Source organism: Tripterygium wilfordii, chromosome 21 (assembly GCF_013401445.1).
Source record: "Tripterygium wilfordii isolate XIE 37 chromosome 21, ASM1340144v1, whole genome shotgun sequence".
Classification (NCBI taxonomy): Eukaryota; Viridiplantae; Streptophyta; class Magnoliopsida; order Celastrales; family Celastraceae; genus Tripterygium; species Tripterygium wilfordii.
The window spans coordinates 3,791,070-3,809,931 of NC_052252.1; the positions used below are offsets into that span (position 1 = coordinate 3,791,070).

Sequence of the window (18,862 nt, forward strand, 5' to 3'; positions counted from 1 at the left end):
CCCTTCTATCATTGTGGGGTTGATGCTATGGGGTTAAAGTCTGTTTGTGGGGTTAAGCAATGTGATAATATTGGACTTAGTTTGTGCAATAATTAAAGTGCATTTTGTTTCTAGAGTTTCCGTGCTAGTAATAAAGGCATACATTTGACTTAGAGGTTTCTTCATAATGTCTTTCGGGTAATCTCATTTCTTTTGCTTTTCTTTGGAAAGGGGAAGTGGTTGCTCAGATTGGAGAACTGACTTTTGCCTATGAGGGTAAGATTAGGACGGGGAATGCATATTGTACTATGCGATTGTAGAAGGATGTTGAGGTGAATTTTGGTGTAATGGTAGTAGCTCTCTCCCACTCTTACGAGGTCAAGGGTTCGATTCTCATCACCCACCTACGTAGGTGGGCAGAGAGCCACGGAGGCCTCCCTCTATGTTGGGGTCATGAATGAAAATTCACCTCAATAGCCACTATCATTACACTAATGGTGTAATGGTAGTGACTCTCTCACTCCTACGAGGTCAAGGGTTTGATTATCATCACCCATCTAAGTAGGTGGGCAGAGAGCCACGGAGGCCTCCCTCCATGTTGGGGTTATGAATGAAAATTCACCTCAACAGTGGCTCTCTCCCACTCCCACGAGGTAAGGGTAAATGTCGCGCACTTAAACGCGCACCTCAACCTCTACCATTACACCATTGGTGTAATGGTTGTGACTCTCTCTTATTCCTACGAGATTAAGGGTTCGATTCTTATCACCCACCTACATAGGTTGGAGTGCAGAGCCACGGAGGTCAGCCTCCTAGGTTGGGTAATGTCGCGCACATAAATACACACCTCAACTAAAAAAGATGCCCTATGTAGGTGGGCAGAGAGCCACGGAGGCCTCCCTCCATGTTGAGCTCATGAATGAAAATTCACCTCAACAAAGGTCCATGAAGGGAGGGCATACTGAAGAGATTGATAAGTGGGATATTATTCAAATGAAAACAAACTTCCTTATTGCTTGACTTGAATTTCTCAGCCCTCCTCCACTCAAGTAAAAAAAACTTGTGCAAACCTCAAATTTTCACTTTTGCTGCCTATGCGCAGAAGGCATATTAATGGAGCATTTGTTTTGCTTTTTCTCCTTGCATCAGATTTTTTGATGGTCGAAGCTTATTAGAAAGTGTGAGTCTTACTGTCGAATAAAAAAACGTCGTGAGCTAAATGCCACTCCCAAATTTGTTCTGGTGAAAAGTGTAATTGTACACATTATCCATGGATGTTTTTTGTTGCCCTCTGGATAATTGATGTTGACCAGGCAGAAGTGGTTAGGACCACTGCTTTATTTTAGTCTAGAGAAAAGGAGTGATATTCTTCTTGGGTTTCTTTTGGTTCTATTTCAAGGATAAACATCCTTTTCGCACTTGGGAGACAATTGTACATCACTTTAACCCCATTTCTGTTGTCTTCTTTATATGCTCTTTGATGAATGGTAACCACAGAAAGTTCTGTTGCCATGATTAGATAATAGATAATAATTACTTGGTTGCTTTTGGTTTAGCATTCATTTATTGCATACAGCAATCAATATTGAACAGGAGATATAAAGCAGATTAATGCCATCAATGCGTGATACTTGTAATACAGTGCCCGCTAATTGTGACTATGGATTTCCTTATTATTTGATTTGAATTATCTTGTACTTGTGTGGTAGCTGTTGTTGACAAATTGTGGAATGCAGGAGAATGGATCAAGTGTTCATTTCCTTTAGCAGATGATTGTTTAGACATGGATAAAGTGTTTATCTTGAAATTGTGTGGGAGCAGATGATGACTGACGAGGATGAAGAGTAAACAAAAAAGGGTTCTATCCAAAGTCTGTACTGAAACTTGTCCAGCCATGTCTGAGTGGATAAGTATGAGGGTTTCTATCCATCCCAGGCCATATTGTTGTACTAAAAACTTGTCCATCCGTATCATAGTGGATAAGTATGGTACAAAAGACACGTAAGCTTTTGAGGATAGCCACAACCTCGAGAAATGTGATAGGTTGGTCTTATCCTTTCTTCACTTTTTATTTTATGAAGAGTAACCATCTATGATCTTATCATAAAGTAATAGGATAACCGGATAAGTTAGACATGGAAAATTTTCAGAGTGTGTTGTTTTTTTTTCTTTTTTCATGTTGAAAAAATACATTGTTGAATTGATGAACGCGATCAAAATACAAATATATATATATATATATATATTTTTTGGCAGCAGCCTCTGTCACTCTACAAGTTGTTCATGTTGTGATTTCTTCAATTTTCTTTTTGGGGGCATGACATGTAATACAGAGTCAACCCCATGAATTCACACACCCACATCATTACTCTAGAATGGTCCAGAAACTTCTAATAAAGCTAGAAAAGGTCCCTCCAATATGTTTATGCCACGTGTCATCTGCTATTGGGGTATCATAAATTTCTTGTATGGCAAGATAGGTGGTCGCCACAGTAGGTGTCATCATAGATCTTAGATTAATATGAAACGGTCTTGAGATGATTAGTCAAGGGTTAAGATGACTCCATCATATCAGATATTCTTCGTGGATTTATACATATACCACGGACCATGACCATCTTCTGGATGGGTCACCCAGTCAAGGTCTAACATATATATATATATATATTCATGTTGATTTTTTCATGTTACACTATTTTAAGATTGTATTGTAAGGTTTTAAGATTTAGAGAGCAGTCCACCCAAAATCACTCGAATGATAGTTCAATTGATGAATCTTTTTGGAGTTAAATCGTATGAATTCGGAAGATTTTGAGTTCGATTTTCGTTAAAAATAATATTTAACAATATCTTTGTGGTCACGCACTGCGATGTTGTCCAATTTATTCTGTCGTCAACTATGAAATTTTTGTAAATGAAGTTCTGAAGGCTCGAGTTTAGAATCATAACAAATGTCTAAAGGATAGGGTTGTATAGTGTAGTTTTTAATTTTTATATTAAAAAAAAAAGTTGACCAAAACTGAATGTGATAGGAAAAAAAAGAGTAAAAAACTATACAATTGTTATTAATGTTATAACTAAATTGGTTATCCTATCCAAATATGTGGTCATAATTTAATCCTAAACTGTTTATCAAACGTACAAGGAATCCTTTATTTCTGTTGGCCATTACTATGCGTTTATCATATCACATCATTTTCTATAGGACGTACTCTGATCTTGATATCTCAAAAGATTCGCAAGAACATTTTCACCTTTTCTAATAAATCTTTTAGAATGGTAGGATAAATAAACAGTTTAATTTTAATTTTTTACACTAATACCTTACCAATTACAAAAGTACTTTGAGAGATGACCCTATTCAAATATCTTAATACTCATAATTTTATGGTAAAAAAATTCAAGAAAATAAAATAATTATTGAAGAATCAAGAAAATTATAAATTAGTCCCTAATAATCTTCATTGTTTAAAAGCCGTGGGCTCGATTCTTGCAACACTCATACGTAAAATTTTCATGTGTTTGTCTGACTCTCATAATTTCTAGGATTACTATACGGATTGAGTGCAATCATGTTTTCGATTTTTACAACCATATACATAGAATTTTTTTATACTTATTTAACACACGTAGTTTGTGGGTTAGTACACAAACTCGAGACTCGGGACTTTATTTAGTGCACTAGAGAAATAAGTACAGGTTCTCATGAGGAAAAAAAAAAAAGTCTAACAAGCTTTGATATGTTGTTGGTATAAGAATTGGAAACTCCTAAAACCAAAAGGTCCGGTCCAAAACCGTTGATGTTGATGACTTTGAGGCGGATAGTTTATCAAGCCGTTAAACGCACGCCCACCGAATTTTTGTTCCTTTTTGGCTATTTACGAAAAGGCCCACAGATTAGATGTTCCACAGCTGGCCGTGGGAGCAGGGCATCGACTCTGTCTCTATATATGTGTATATTGATTATTCATACTCGCATCGTTCCCTCTCAACCATTTCTATCAAAGATTGAAGATTACGTTTTCCCATCTCGTTATCTCTGTCTGTCTCTAGTAGTTTCGGTGTTTTTTTGATCAGATTCTGTCCATTGAAGGCTTTGAGAAAAAGCAATTACTCCATTTGTGTCGATCTGTTCTGGTTGCTGCTTAACGATTAGGTACGTTTTCTTTGTACTGTTTGTGTTTTATTATTGTTTGCAAAAAGGAAATTAAAGTTTGTTTGGTTGTTTTGTTTTTGTTCATGTTTTGATCGATTGATGGGTTTAATTTTATGGGGCGTTTTGAGGTTGCTCTGTTCTTGTTCTGGCTTTAATGGATTAATAGGTTTAGTTTATGAGTCTTCAAGGGTTCTCTGTTCTGTTCATGGTTTCAAAGGATTCAGAAATTCAATTTAGAAGTCTTTAAGGTTGCTCTGTTCTGTTTATGGTTTCGAAGGATTCAGGGATTCAACCTAGGAGTCTTCCAGTTTCCTCTGTTCTTGTTATGGATTTGAAGATTTTGGGGATTCATTTTTGTATGGGTTTTTCTGGTTGCTCTGTTCTTGTTTTTGGGATCAAATTTGATGCGTTTTCTTGTGGTGTCAATGTTTTAAATGGGTTTAATTTGTGGGTTTTTGGGTGAGAATATATTTTGTGTTTACAGCGTTTTGCCCTCTATATCAGTCACGCTGTTGGTTAATGGAATTTCGTTTCAAGGCTTTATCTCGTAATTCTCATCATCACAAGGAAGCGACCTTGTTCTTTCCTTTTGTTTTTGTCCCCTCATATGTATATTTATCTTTTTCTTCCTTTTGGCATTTGGGTCCTGGCTTGATCTTTTAAATTACTGCTTCCTAAATCTAAAATCTCTCATAGGAAATATGTGTGGTTCTAGGATTGTACCTTTTTGTTGCCTGAATTCTTCCCCCTATATGGGTCATAGTTTCATTTTATTTTGTTTCTCATTGTTTTGGTGGATTTTTCAAGTTAATTTCTGTTTAAACTTTCAAGATCCACCACAAGTTCGTCTCAAATGTGAGCCTGATTCGTTTTCATTGTATTCTTCTTCTAAATGGTTTTCCTTGTAAATCGACTACAAGAAATGTGGGACGAGATTGAGTAGTATTGGAAATCTGAATCATATACAAAAAGAAAAGTGTAACCCATTTCATAATATCAAATAAAGATAAAGTAGTTACAAACCCAATAAATTGATGCACTTTGATGGAATTATTTTACTTTTCATACATGTTGAAGGAATGGATTAGATTCTATGTTTCTATATTGAAACGTATATGGCCTCTTGAAGTTTTTTACAATCCTGTCTTGGACTTGTCACAGAAAGAGGAGAGCCTTGGATTCTGAATTTAAAGTTATGCTATTCATATAAAATGATCATATTTCTTCTTTACTATTGGTGGTTGATGAATCTTTTTTTGTTGGAATTTTTTTTTTTTAATTTAGATAGACCAGTAAAGCAGACCTACCTTCCTTTATTTTTTTTTTTTCTTATGTGATTGTTTTAAAAAGCTTTATATGTGTAATGCTTTGATTCGTTAGTCCTTGTTCATTTGTGCTTTATAGATGCTTTGCTCCTTGAATGTTGAAAATGGCATGATTAGTCTTGATTGTTGTATTTATATACTTGCATTGTTCTGTCCCTGTGAACTTTGAAATTGGCATGATTAGTGGCGAATGGTTATTGTGTATGTACATCTTTTTCTCATAGGGAATATTGAGGTTACATAAGTGCATGTACTAATAGAACTCAATGTCTGAAACAGAACACATGGCTGTGGAACAAGGTTTCTTTCAACCAGAAGCTCAATTTGAATATGATGGAGATGTTTCATTCAAGCAGAAGTGGGATGCCATCGACAGCTCGAAGGAAGTCTCAGGTAACATTGGTGGCTGCTTTGATTGCAACATATGCCTAGAAACGGCACACAACCCTGTTATCACACTCTGTGGCCATTTGTACTGCTGGCCTTGCATTTACAAGTGGCTCCGAGTCCAAGGTTCATCGCCTGATGCCAACCATCAGAAACAGGACTGCCCGATCTGCAAGTCTAATATCGCTCTCAATACGTTGGTGCCTCTCTATGGCCGTGGTGCATCCCCTTCTGAGTCTGAAACCAAGAAGCCTCAACTGGATCTTGATGTACCCCGCCCACCTCCTCCTGCCTTGAATGCCTTGATTACCTCAGCGTCACCTGCTTCCCTTAGAAGTCAACAATTGAATCCGCACTTTTTCCAGTCACAGACATTATACGGCCATCAATATTTTCCCAACCCTTATGGAGGTTCAACGATGACAAGTCTATTGAATCCAACTATTGTGATGTTGGGAGAGCTGGTGTTTGAAAGGGTGTTTGGAATGTCAGATATGAGGTTGTTTCCGTATCCGAATTCTTACACAAACCGTAGGATGAGAAGGCAGGAAATGCAGCTTGACAAGTCTCTCAGCAGAGTATCAATCTTCTTCTTTTGTTGCCTTATCATATGTCTCCTCTCGTTTTGATCATAGTATATCTTATAGGTCTACAATTTATAGTTGTAAAGAAAAGAATTCACGATTCAAGGCAATTATTGGATCTTTGGCTGACGGGGTGGTTCTAAAGAAATTTGCTGGACGTTCTTGGACGTGAGAGTTGAACTTTGAGCATCTCTTGCATTTGGCGCGGATGTGAATTGTACTTTTGAGAATTGCGTAGCTGATGGGAATTGTACTTTGGAGAATTGCGGAGCTCTTAAATCTAAACAAAGGTAGATTGCAAACATATTGTGAGAAATTTTTTGTGAGTGATCATTGTTGGGGATCTTTCAATCTCTGAAATTTCAGAATATACATAAATCTTCTTTTGGCAAGGATTCTTGTTAGTATATTTCATCTGAGCAAGATCATGATTGCCTCTTCCATGCCATGTTGTGTATCGGGAGATGTGAGAATGATATATGCACTGCGCCAATGTAGGAAATTTATATAGGTATGTTGGTGCCAGGATAAGAATCCACACACACACACTAAGTTCTACACTCCTAACTTTAGGGTCTAGAATTTAGGCTATGAGAGAGAAGAATCCAACATCTCTTCTTTTGAAGCAAACCACCAAGGTTTTGAATCCAATGAAGCAAGCCCTTTCCAATGATCTTTGCAATTTTGGGTCTTACACAGGTTGAGAATATTTCAAACTAACAAAGACTTGAGGAGATCACCAGCAAAAGACACTCAAATATTTGGACCTCAAATTAAAAAACAAAAACATCTCTTGTAGCGACGCGTTGGCCTTCGTGTAGTGACACATTGTTGCAAAATATAAATCGAGGGTCCTGAAAGAGGTAATAAGAAGATTGATCACGGAATCAGCCACCCTTCAACCATTTCTCCATTTTATGTAAATAGTTCAGGAACTAAATTGATCACCACACCAGAACATGTACTAATTGGGTAAGCAACTGTCAAATAATAGGGCTTCTCTTACTTGATGTTGAAGCAAGAGAAAGCACTTGAACACACTGTAGAAGTGATGCTATGAAGAAGACGTTTAAGAGATTCACCATTCAATCTTCTGTATTACACCATACGTTCTCCATCACAAATACCATCATAGGCTTTTAAGCCTTTTAGAAGAGTCCACGACTAAATTATAGCCATACATAATATAATGAACTTGGATCAAGACAAACATAAAACATAACTTAGTACAAAAAGAACTGTCGCATTTCAGTATCAATGAAACCAGAAACCATAATACTGGAAGGGCCTTACAAGCCCTAACAATAACCAATGCAGAAGCAAGTCTAACCCCTTCGTTTACTACAGTTTCCGCAGGAAAATCATTATGCAGAATGAAAAGGGACATTATCCTCTTATCAACCTTTTCCATATATGATGAGCTGCTACTTGAGATATGAACCAATCTGACCAGCTGTGTCCTAATATGAAGAACTGCTACTAGAGCTGCAAAAGTTGAAAGGCAAATAATATCACACAAATATAACGACAAGTACGGTAAAACAACTCCACTGCAGAAGGCTCATGTGGTAGAGACAGGGGTTAGGGAAGGATAAGATGTATGTGTCTTACCCCTGCAATTTTGAGAGACTGTGTCAAGGACATGAACCCTTGAGCTGTAGGCTGGAGTGAAGCAACCTTACGTCAATTCACCGTCTGCTTTAGGGTCTATCTATATCATACACTGCAAGATAAGCAGCCAGCAGGCCTGACATTCAAGACACAGAAGTTTTTTCGAAATTTAGTAGTGTACTTTACAGAACACTGAATAAGCATGAGTGGGCTTGTGTGTGTTTCGCTCTGTACGTAGAAATACCCAAAGAAGATAAAGGTTAATAAGGGTCTTACCAATATCTTCGTCTAGATTGATGTGTGGGACATGGACAATCTTTGGCCACTCCTGACCTATTTCTGGCTGGCATCTTTCACTTAGTTGTGGACATTTTACAATCTTCAATTCCTTAAGGTTTGTGAGACAACCAAAGGAATCTGGTAGTGACAATAACCTAGGACAGTCTTCAAATGCAATCTTTTTGAGTGATTTGAAGTTCTGCAGCCACTCAGGCAAGGATGAAAAATTGGGAGAACATCCAACACACAAGCATTCCAAAGTCTCCGAAGACCCTTGAAGCCATCTTGGCAAGATAGTCAATTGTGGCAAGCCACCTAGCATTAGCAACTGAAGTTTCAAATTTTGACCGTCTTCCACCTCATCCATTAAATCCATTTGCATACATTGCCGAATCATCAATGTCTCTAATGCAGTTAGGTTCCTCGGAATGTGTGACAAAGACACCAACTTAGGACAAGAGTCGATGTGCAATGTTCTCAAAGCAGGGAGGTGTACTGTTGGTCCAAAGAGGGACTCAAGATTGGTGCATCTGAACAAGAACAGAGTTCTGAGATATTTTAGGCACCCAATTCCATTCACTGTTAAACTCTTCTGTTTCGTGGTGATATTCAGATATCTCAGGCTGATCATGTTCCGAATATCTCTCGGCTGATCCTCAAGTTCTACGCATCCATCTTCGAGTAGAGTTTGTAGATTGTGGAGCTTGCAGATTGAATTGGACATTTTCTTTAATCTACGATTGCCGTATAAGCAAAGAAACCTCAGATGTTTCAGGTCACCAATAGAGCTGGGCAACAACTCAAATGACGAATTGCTTAGATCCAACACCCTTAGAAACCTGAACTTAGAGACGCATGCATCAAGGGAGGATTCACTTGTAAGTGTTGGTCGTCCAAATGGGAAAAGTATAGTCCTCACATTTCTTGAATTTTGTGGAAGACATGAAACCTCCTCACCAAATAAAGCTTCTGCATCGGAGAATGAAAGATGGCGCACATCTTCAGGTATACTCTTGGTTTGAAAATTGACAGATGAGCACTCATTTTGAGCAACCAAGAGTGCAAGATCGCGTACCAAATCATGCATTTTAAACATGAAAAAATAACCATAATCCTCGAAATCCTGAAAGAATGATCTTGAGTATAGCTCCTTCATATATTGTAAGCCAAGATTTTCAGGTTCCTGGTTTCCATCTGGGGATTGAAGTAGACCGTGTGCCATCCAAAACTGACACAATATAAAGCTGCTGAACACATAACCTTTTTGAAAGACAGAACAAATGGCGAAACATTGCTTCAATGGAGATTGCATTTGATCATAAGTTAGTCTTATTGCAGGTAAAATGTCCCCTTCCTCCTGTTTTAATTTCCATATCTCATCATTTCTTAAGGATTTCCAGTGCGGTTCTTCGTTTCTCGAGTAGAGAAGGTTCCCTAATGTCCTCACCGCCAAAGGAAGCCCTCCACATTTCTTCACTATGTCCTCTCCGATTGCCAGGAGGTTCGGGTAGCGCTCCTCTTCTCCTTCTCTGAACGCCTATTTTTTCAATAAAGATAAACAATCCTCTTGTGGAAGACCTTTTAACTTGTATCCTTCAATAGTGCCCAGCATTTCGGACACTCTTATCATTACGTGTTGTTACAATGACTTTACTTCCAATGGCAGCTACCTCCAACAATTTTTTCAACACAAACCATATAATGCGAATACGTTCAACCATCCACACATCATCCAAGACGAGTAAAAATTTCTTTCCATTTAATTGATCTCGAATGCGAGCTTGTAATTGCCCAGTATCCAAATCACTCAGATTACTATTTTGGTCAGTTAAGGACTTCATCATTTTTACTATTATCTTCTTCTTGTCAAATTCATCCTCAGGGACAAACGCCCACATTTTCAATTGAAAATGTGCATCTACACTCTTTATCATTATATAACATCTTAGCCAGAGTAGTCTTTCCCAACCCCCCGATTCCGACAATAGGGATAACAGAGATTATACCTGCAGCTAGATCATCTGATTTCAACAGAAACTCCATGAGTTTTTCCTTATCGGCATCTCTTCCAGTAATATTTGATGCATGCACAAATGAGTCAGTCATCTCCCTTTCTCTGTGCCCCCCATGCCATAAGTAACTAGCTCTGTGTCCGTGAGATGGAACTTAGACTTCTGAGCTGCTATATCATCTAGTCTCTCCTTAAGCTCCTCAATCTAATGACCTATTTTGAAACGGAATGCAGGTGGATTTGAGCTTGAAAAGAATCTGCGTACCTTGGTTTTTATGCTTCCAAACTCTTTCACCACTTGATTGCGAAGCCCTTGATAATTAAACTCATCCAACACGTCTTCGGCATCATAGAGGAAATCCTTAAGCCTCCCAATTCAGATATGCAGCTCGTGGTTCCCTGCCTTCTTCTCCTCAGCATCACAGGAACAGCTTTGATGTCTGATAAGTTCTCATCAAGCTTTTTCATATTGCTCGCTACACCCAGTGCCAAACATATTTCTTCGTGGGCAAGAGAGCCTATCTTTCCCAAAACATTTTCTGCAATACTGAATAGAAAATCTGCCATGTTCTTTGATACAAATGAAAGGCACAAATTGGTTGGTTTAAGGAAGATTTGTTGAGCAGGAAGAAATAAAATAAGTGAGTCGAGAGGTAATTTTTTAGTTTTGCATTTCTATTGATTGTTTGTTGCTGGAGTCATACAATTTGGACCATGATCATGGAAAATATATATAAAAAGTTGCAGATGAAAAAGTTGATTCTGATCTTCTAGGAAATCACAATGATGGAACATTAATAAACAAATCCGCTTTGCTGTACTTTTAAGCCAAGAATAATCTGAAACTTTGATGCCAAAAATTGTTTCTCCCTTTCTTGCATGGGCTTAATTTTGAAAAGCAAATATATTCTGCTGTATTTTTAGCCAAGAATATCCCTTGCCTAAGTTTGGTGTACACCAAGCCGGATTATTGGACCGAGTTTGACTCAACCCGGTTATTTTTGACAGGGGTTGACCCTCCTGATAACCCTATTAAGGGGTACCGGGTCTCGCGTCTCGGGTCAGTGGGTTTTCCGAACTGAGTTCTTGGATGGAAACTACAACGAAAGCTCAATAAGGATATGCATTCCAAACATATCTTCTTATCCATTTTACATTATATCTTAAAACTATCAAAAGGTTTCGAATTGGTTGTTGAAATCCAAACATGGATTTTACTTGAAGGATTGTTTTAGCTGCTCTGGAGTTTTCACGCCAACTACCACCCACGTCACCAACCTCATCTCCTCCACTCCAGTTGAAAGAAACAGAGTCAAAAAAGCAAACAGATTGCTTTCACAGAAAGAATAAGTCTCTTAGATTGATTCATTATATGTCAAAAACTCATCCTCTAATTATTAAAAAAAAAAAACTTCAAGATTCAAGTATTAATGACTTCTTTTTTCTTTGTTAATATAAACTTGAAAATTGAGCTCAATATATATGTTTGCTAATGTTGCACATATCCCACATCATAAAAACTTGGAGAGAAACACAAGCAAACAAACTATAAAAGCATTAAAGCACACATCAACCCACAAATAAACATATATTCTTTTGTTAACTATATTTTGTTAACCGGGTTATCGGGATGATCCCGAAAATTATAAAAATATTGACTCGAGACCCTGATCTATTAAGAGTTCATTATAAAATATGGTTTATAAAAATATTGACTCGAGACCCTGATCTATTAAGAGTTCATTATAAAATATGGTTCAAGTCTCCTCATCAAGGTCTTGTGATATATGACATAAACTAAATACATGATATCTGCCAAACGTGTTGGCTTTTCAATTGAAAAGTAATTTCAGGAGCTGATGAGAAACTGTAGTCTTGACAACCTGCAACCAAGTTCCTTCACAGCAGCAACACTCTTAGATGACACACAGAGATCAAGTCTTACAAAGTTTTCAGTACACAGGAAACACACACTTCATTAGTAATTTCACAGTTCTTACAAAACGAGTTACAAGACTTCTTAAAAGCAAAACACAGGTATAATACAAGCTTCTAGAAAAGAAGCATCATAGCCATCCACTTGTCACACTACAAACACAAGATGAAAGATGATTTTTCAAACTCTGTAAACAACATTTGACTTAATACACAAAACAAAGACACAAATGACTCAACTAACCTCACCCTACTAACACTCCTCCTTGAGGTTAAGTTTGGTCACCTCCAGTTTAACTTTCAGAGCTTCAAATCTTTTCTTTGGAAGAGCTTTAGTTAGAATATCAGCAATCTGATCATCTGAGCTGCAGTGCATTGGTTCAATCTCACCATCACGTTCAGCTTCCCTAATAGCATGGTACTTGACTTTAATGTGCTTGGTTTTCCCATGCTGCACAGGATTTGAAACCAGTCTCTCCATGCTTACGCCATAGCATTCTATCATTGTAACAATCGATTGAGTTATTTCTATTTACCCCCAAAAGAAGACTACCCTGATTACAGAAGACAAGTGCATTGCAAAAAGAAACAAAAAATTGAAATACACTAGTAAGAGACATGACAGTGGTTGTTTAGGATCTAGGAGACTCCATGGTGATGATGATCTCATGACAAAACTAAATGCAGATCAAAAGACAAATTTCTTACAACAATAAAATTTTTGCTTTTAGTGTGGTACTGGGAACAGCAATAACTGGGGTTTAAAATTAGCTAATGGCCACCGAATGGATAGAAATTGTGTAAACCATAGCCGCATTTAGAACAGCATAAGAAGGGAAAGACGAAATGATACTGAGTTCATTGGACCCAATCATATACAGTGAGACATGATACCTGGTCATCAGAGGAACCCTGCCACATCTATGACTGGAGTGAACTCTCTTTGGGAAGTAGTTCTGGCAGTATAAGCACACATTTGAACAGTAAAGAAGACCAGAAGAATTCCATAAATAAATAGGAATTCGAAGAAGAAGAAAAAAAACACAAGCAACTGTAACAAGAAGAGGAAGAAATTAAGAACCTTCTCAATGTAAAGACAGGGAACGCAGTGACCAGAAAGAGAGTACGCTCCTTCCTCCAAGAACAAACTCTGCGACCAAAGCCCTCACATCTTCTGTAAGAATTCGCGAACTCGTACAATAAGTTCAAACTCGGTTTCACTATCGCGCTTAATTTTTAGTCCTAGTCTTCATTTATGTCCTCGTACCAAATGTCCTTAAAGCATATGATATGTAGGGTCTAAATTAGTTGAATAAAAGAACACGTACAAGTAAGTCTATGATTTAAATGTAACAACTACTCCCCAAAAATCCTCCTATTTGACTTCGTAGAATCATCACTCCAAACTTTTCAAGATTGCAAAAACAGTGATGATGTGCACGGATAAGAGTTACATGACGGCTTGGGTTTAACACTAAAGGGATCCTGTTGTAATATGAAGACAAGTAGTAGAACTGAGATCAACAAATAGCAAGGTCTGCACTTGAGTTTACTGACCAGAAACACTACCAATGTTGAACAAACTACAAGCTAACCTGCTGTAACAGCTTCCACTACTGTAATAACTTCCAAACCAGCAATCAAGTAGAATAAGAATCTGTAAAGGACTCAAACTTGCAGACTCTCTGTTGCAAGACCAGAGAAACTCAACAAAAGGTCTTCTTTTTCTTTTCTAGAGAGGTCTTACACGACAGTACAAGTATAGTTTTTTAAAATGAGAACTGAGACACCTAGACACTTCTAGATACAATAATCAAGCCATACATGTGGCTATATCACAGCCTTTCAAGGATTACATCACATGACACAACTAGAAAAGTATTTTACTAAACTAATCAAACCAAACTAGTCAACATAGTACAGTAAAAAACTGTTTCTATACTTGACTCATTTCAACAGATCCAATGTAATGTGACCACTTGGGTTTAACAATGGAGGTGTCCAATGTTTGTTGACAGTGGATCTCCCCGGATCCTTTATGTCCACCCATTTTTGTCTTCTATTGCATATGAACAGATGATCAGAAATTTTCAGATGCTCTACAGATAGAGATGCAAAACTAAAAAATTACGTCTCATCTTACTTATTTTATTTCTTCGTGCTCAACAAATCTTAAACCAACCAGTTTGTGTCTTTCATTTGTATCAAAACACATGGCAGAAACATTTCTATTCAGTATTGCAGAAAATGTTTTGGGAAAGATAGGTTCTCTTGCCCATGAAGAAATATGTTTGGCATGGGGTGTAGAGAGCAATATGAAAAAGCTTGTTGAGAACTTATTATCCATCAAAGCTGTTCTCCTGGATGCCGAGGAGAAGAAGGCACATAACCACGAGCTGCGTATCTGGCTTGGGAGGCTTAAGGATTTCCTCTATGATGCCGAAGACGTGATGGATGAGTTTAATTATCAAGGGCTTCGCAAGCAAGTGGTGAAAGAGTATGGAACCATACAAACCAAGGTACGCAGATTATTCTTTCCAAGCTCAAATCCACTTGCATTCCGTTTCAAAATAGGTCATAAGATTAAGAAGCTTAAGGGGAGACTAGATGATATAGCAGCTCAGAAGTCTAAATTCCATCTTACGGAGCTAGTTACTTATGGCATGGGGGGGCACAGAGAAAGGGAGATGACTGATTCCTTTTTGCGAGCATCAAATATTATTGGAAGAGATGCTGATAAGGAAAAACTCATGGAGTTTCTATTGAAATCAGATGATCAAGCTGCAGGTATAATCTCTGTTATCGCTATTGTTGGAATAGGAGGGTTGGGAAAGACTACTCTAGCTAAGATGTTATACAATGATAAGAGAGTAGATGCACATTTTCAACTGAAAATGTGGGCGTGTGTCCCTGAGGATGAATTTGACAAGAAGAAGATACTAGTAAAAATGCTCAAGTCCTTAACTGATCAAGATGTTAATAACTTGGATACTGACCAGTTACAAGCTCGCATTCGAGATCAACTAAACGGAAAGAAATTTTTACTTGTCTTGGACGATGTGTCGATAGTCGAACGTATTCGCAGTAAATGGGTTGAGCTGAAAGAATTGTTGGAAGTAGCTGCCAGTGGAAGTCAAGTCATTGTAACAACACGTAATCATAGAGTGTCCGAAATGCTGGGTACTACTGAAGGATACAAGTTAAAAGGTCTTCCACAAGAGGATTGTTTGTGTTTATTGAAAAAATGGGCGTTCAAAGAAGGAGAAGAGGAGCGCTACCCGTACCTCCTTGAAATTGGGGAGGACATTGTGAAGAAATGTGGAGGGCTTCCTTTGGCGGTGAGGACCTTAGGGACACTGCTCTACTCGAGAAATGAAGAACGGTACTGGAAGTCCATAAGAAATGATGAGATATGGAAACTAAAGCAGGATGAAGGGGATATTTTACCTGCACTAAGACTAACTTATGATCAAATGCCATCTCAATTGAAGCAATGTTTCGCTATTTGTTCTGTCTTTCCAAAAGATTATTTGTTCAACAGTTCTATGTTGGCTCAGTTTTGGATGGCACACGGTCTACTTCAATCTCCAGATGGAAACCAGGAACCTGAATATCTTGGCTTCCAATATGTTAAGGAGTTATACTCAAGATCATTCTTTCAGGATTTTGAGGAATATGGTTATTTTTACGTGTTTACAATGCATGATTTGGTACACGATCTTGCACTCTTGGTTGCTCAAAATGAGTGCTCAACTGTCAATTTTCAAACCAAGAGTATACCTGAAGGTGTGCGCCATCTTTCAATCTCCGATGCAGAAGCTTTATTTGGTGAAGAGGTTCCATGTCTTCCACAAAATCCAAGAAATGTGAGGAGTATTCTTTTCCCATTTGGAGAACCAACAGTTACAAGTGAATCCTCCATTGATGCATGCATCTCTAAGTTCAGGTTTCTAAGGTCGTTGGATCTAAGGTATTCATCATTTGAGTTGTTGCCCAGCTCTATTGGTGACCTGAAACATCTGAGATCTCTTCTCTTGTGCTTCAATCGTAGATTAAATAAAATATCCAACTCAATCTGCAAACTCCACAATCTACAAAATCTAAACGTATATGGATGCGTAGAACTTGAGGATCTGCCAAGAGATATTCGGAACATGATCAGCCTGAGAACTCTGGATATCACCACGAAACAGAAGAGTTTAACAGCGAATGGAATTGGATGCCTAAAATCTCTCAGAACTCTGGTTCTGTGCAGATGCACCAATCTTGAATCCCTCATTGAACCAACAGTACACCTCCCTGCTTTGAGAGCATTGTACATCGACTCTTGTCCTAACTTGGTGTCTTTGTCACACATTCTGAGGAACCTAACTGCATTAGATACATTGATAATTCGGAAATGTATGCACATGGATTTAATGGATGAGGTGGAAGACGGTGGTCAAAAGTTGAAACTTCGGTTGCTAGTGCTAGCTGGTTTGCCACAATTGATTATCTTGCCAAGATGGCTTCAAGGGTCTTCGGAGACTTTGGAATACTTGTGTGTTGGATCTTCTCCCAATTTTTCATCCTTGCCTGAGTGGCTGCACAACTTCAAATCACTCAAAAAGATTGCAGTCGCAGACTGTCCTAGCTTATTGTCTCTACCAGACTCCTTTGGTTGTCTCACAAACCTTAAGGAATTGAAGATTCTAAATTCTCCACAACTAAGTGAAAGATTCCAGCCAGAAATAGGTGAGGAGTGGCCAAAGATTGCCCATGTCCCACACATCTATATAGACCCAGATATTGGTAAGAACCCTACTGACTTTTATCTTCTTCGTTACGGTTAGTTGATCAGTTGCTCAGGCAGCATCACGTAGGATCAAGGATCGTAGTCTTGCAGTCTCACAAGAAGGTCTGCACGTCGCTGCCTAAGATGTTTGGTATAATAGAGAAGCTAGCTTTGATGGTGTTCTACCGATCGATCTCCTCTAAAAATGTCTTCTTCTAGTTCTGTAGTTTTAAGTGCTTTCTTTTGATTATATCTCAAGCAAAGGAAGCCCTATATTGTGACAACGTGCTTTCTTCAAAATAAAACATGTTGGATTCTTCCATCTCTTGAGCCTAAACTCTAGACCCTGAACTTAAGGGTGAACTTAAGGGTGCAAACGAGTTTAGCGGAGCGAGCTTTACCATGTTCAAGCTGGTTTGTTTGTTGAAAAAAACTATTGAGCTCGAGCCATTTATTAAAACAACTCAAGAATCTTGTTCGAGCTTGTTTGTTAAGCTTATCAAGTGAGTGGCAAATATGTCGAGTAGTTTGACACATTCCGATTTGCCTAGTTATAGTTGAAGAGAATTGGCCGAATCAAGTACCAGAGTGCATGGTTTTACTATGTATTTGTCAAGTCTTCCTTATACGGTGGTCAAATGGGATCGAGGAATGGATCACCTTAATTTTTGAGTCTTTGGTCTTTTTCATTTGTCTTTATACCAAACTAGAGCAAGGACTAAGACCTTTCGTAGTAGTCTTCAATACGCAGGATAGAAATGCTATTTTCTCCAAACAATGAATATCTTTTTGATGGAGTAAGGACTTGGTCATTGACTCATTGACTTTTCTTTCTTTTTTTTTTGTTTTTGTTTTTGGATTTAAGCAATATTTTCTCAAACCCGAGAACATGTTTTTTAGGATATTTAGTCAATATGGCATGACCAAATCCTGAACCTTTTTAGATGACTCAAAACATGATCTTGATCATGTTGGACCAAGACTTAGTGTCGAATCAACATTGTGTTTTTGATGATTGTGTATGATTGTATACTAAAATGTGTGTGAGCATGCTTGATTTGAACATATCCTAAAATGCTAGAAAACATGCTTAAATGGTTATTTGATTAATTGTTTAATATCTTAATTGTGCATATACACTTAAATGAAAGCTTATGCATATCTCTATGTGAATTTGATATCTATATATTTTTGAGATAGTGCTGGAAATTCAGTTTTGAAAACAAACATACATGGACTAAGTTAGGGCATTAATCTTCTAATGATCATAATTTATCTTAACCAACTTAGGTCCAAATGACTTGAAACTTGAACCACATGCACATAAAGGTCTAATATATGTTCTAGGACTATAATCATGATAAATTAAGTGCATCACATATATATTTGGTCATATGCTTAAATTCCGCCAAAACTAGCTTTTACCTAATTTTGTGCATATGTGTTCTTTGTGAACGTGGTGAACCAAATGAACTCCGATTTAAATGAAATTTCGTGTGCATCTTAGTTTCATCACTATGAACATATTTGACTTAGTAAAGTTCAAGAGAAAAGGTCATTTACACTGAGTTTGCAAAATAACATTGAATTTACACTTAGAATTTATCGGTTTCACTATTAGTGACTTATTTGCTTGGTTGAGTGACCAAACGATTTCCGATTGTTATGAAATTTTATATGGACATTTTAATATATATAAAATGATTTATCATGCAGTAATATGAATTTTCTGGGTTGTTTTTCTAATGTAATTAACCTATGCGCTCTATATGAAGCTCTTTGAGCTTACATGCAATTGGGGAGTTCTACCTCCTATTTCTT

The 18,862-nt window shown here is 37.7% G+C and overlaps 3 protein-coding genes and 1 long non-coding RNA gene across 4 annotated transcripts; 2 read left to right on the plus strand and 2 right to left on the minus strand.

Annotated features, from left to right (window-relative positions):
• The first annotated feature begins 3,946 nt into the window (after positions 1–3,946).
• LOC119989170 (E3 ubiquitin-protein ligase RMA3-like) lies at positions 3,947–6,823 on the plus strand. Its single transcript, XM_038834529.1, has 2 exons — positions 3,947–4,135; positions 5,740–6,823. The coding sequence occupies exon 2, from the start codon at positions 5,745–5,747 to the stop codon at positions 6,474–6,476; it is 732 nt and encodes a 243-aa protein (XP_038690457.1). The 5' UTR covers positions 3,947–4,135; positions 5,740–5,744; the 3' UTR covers positions 6,477–6,823.
• A 657-nt stretch (positions 6,824–7,480) lies between these two features.
• LOC119989169 (disease resistance protein RGA2-like) lies at positions 7,481–11,732 on the minus strand. Its single transcript, XM_038834527.1, has 3 exons — positions 8,319–11,732; positions 8,043–8,178; positions 7,481–7,916 (listed from the first exon to the last, which is right to left on the minus strand). Exons 1-2 carry the CDS (start codon positions 9,631–9,633, stop codon positions 8,132–8,134), a joined length of 1,362 nt encoding a protein of 453 aa, XP_038690455.1. The 5' UTR covers positions 9,634–11,732; the 3' UTR covers positions 7,481–7,916; positions 8,043–8,131.
• Positions 11,733–12,091: 359 nt separating this feature from the next.
• Positions 12,092–13,489, minus strand: LOC119990031. Its single transcript, XR_005465933.1, has 3 exons — positions 13,349–13,489; positions 13,162–13,223; positions 12,092–12,765 (listed from the first exon to the last, which is right to left on the minus strand). It is a non-coding gene; the product is annotated as an uncharacterized LOC119990031 (long non-coding RNA).
• Positions 13,490–14,480: 991 nt separating this feature from the next.
• LOC119987733 (disease resistance protein RGA2-like) lies at positions 14,481–17,706 on the plus strand. Its single transcript, XM_038832654.1, has 4 exons — positions 14,481–17,058; positions 17,100–17,192; positions 17,385–17,455; positions 17,599–17,706. The coding sequence occupies exons 1-4, from the start codon at positions 14,481–14,483 to the stop codon at positions 17,704–17,706; spliced, it is 2,850 nt and encodes a 949-aa protein (XP_038688582.1).
• The last annotated feature ends 1,156 nt before the right edge of the window (positions 17,707–18,862 follow it).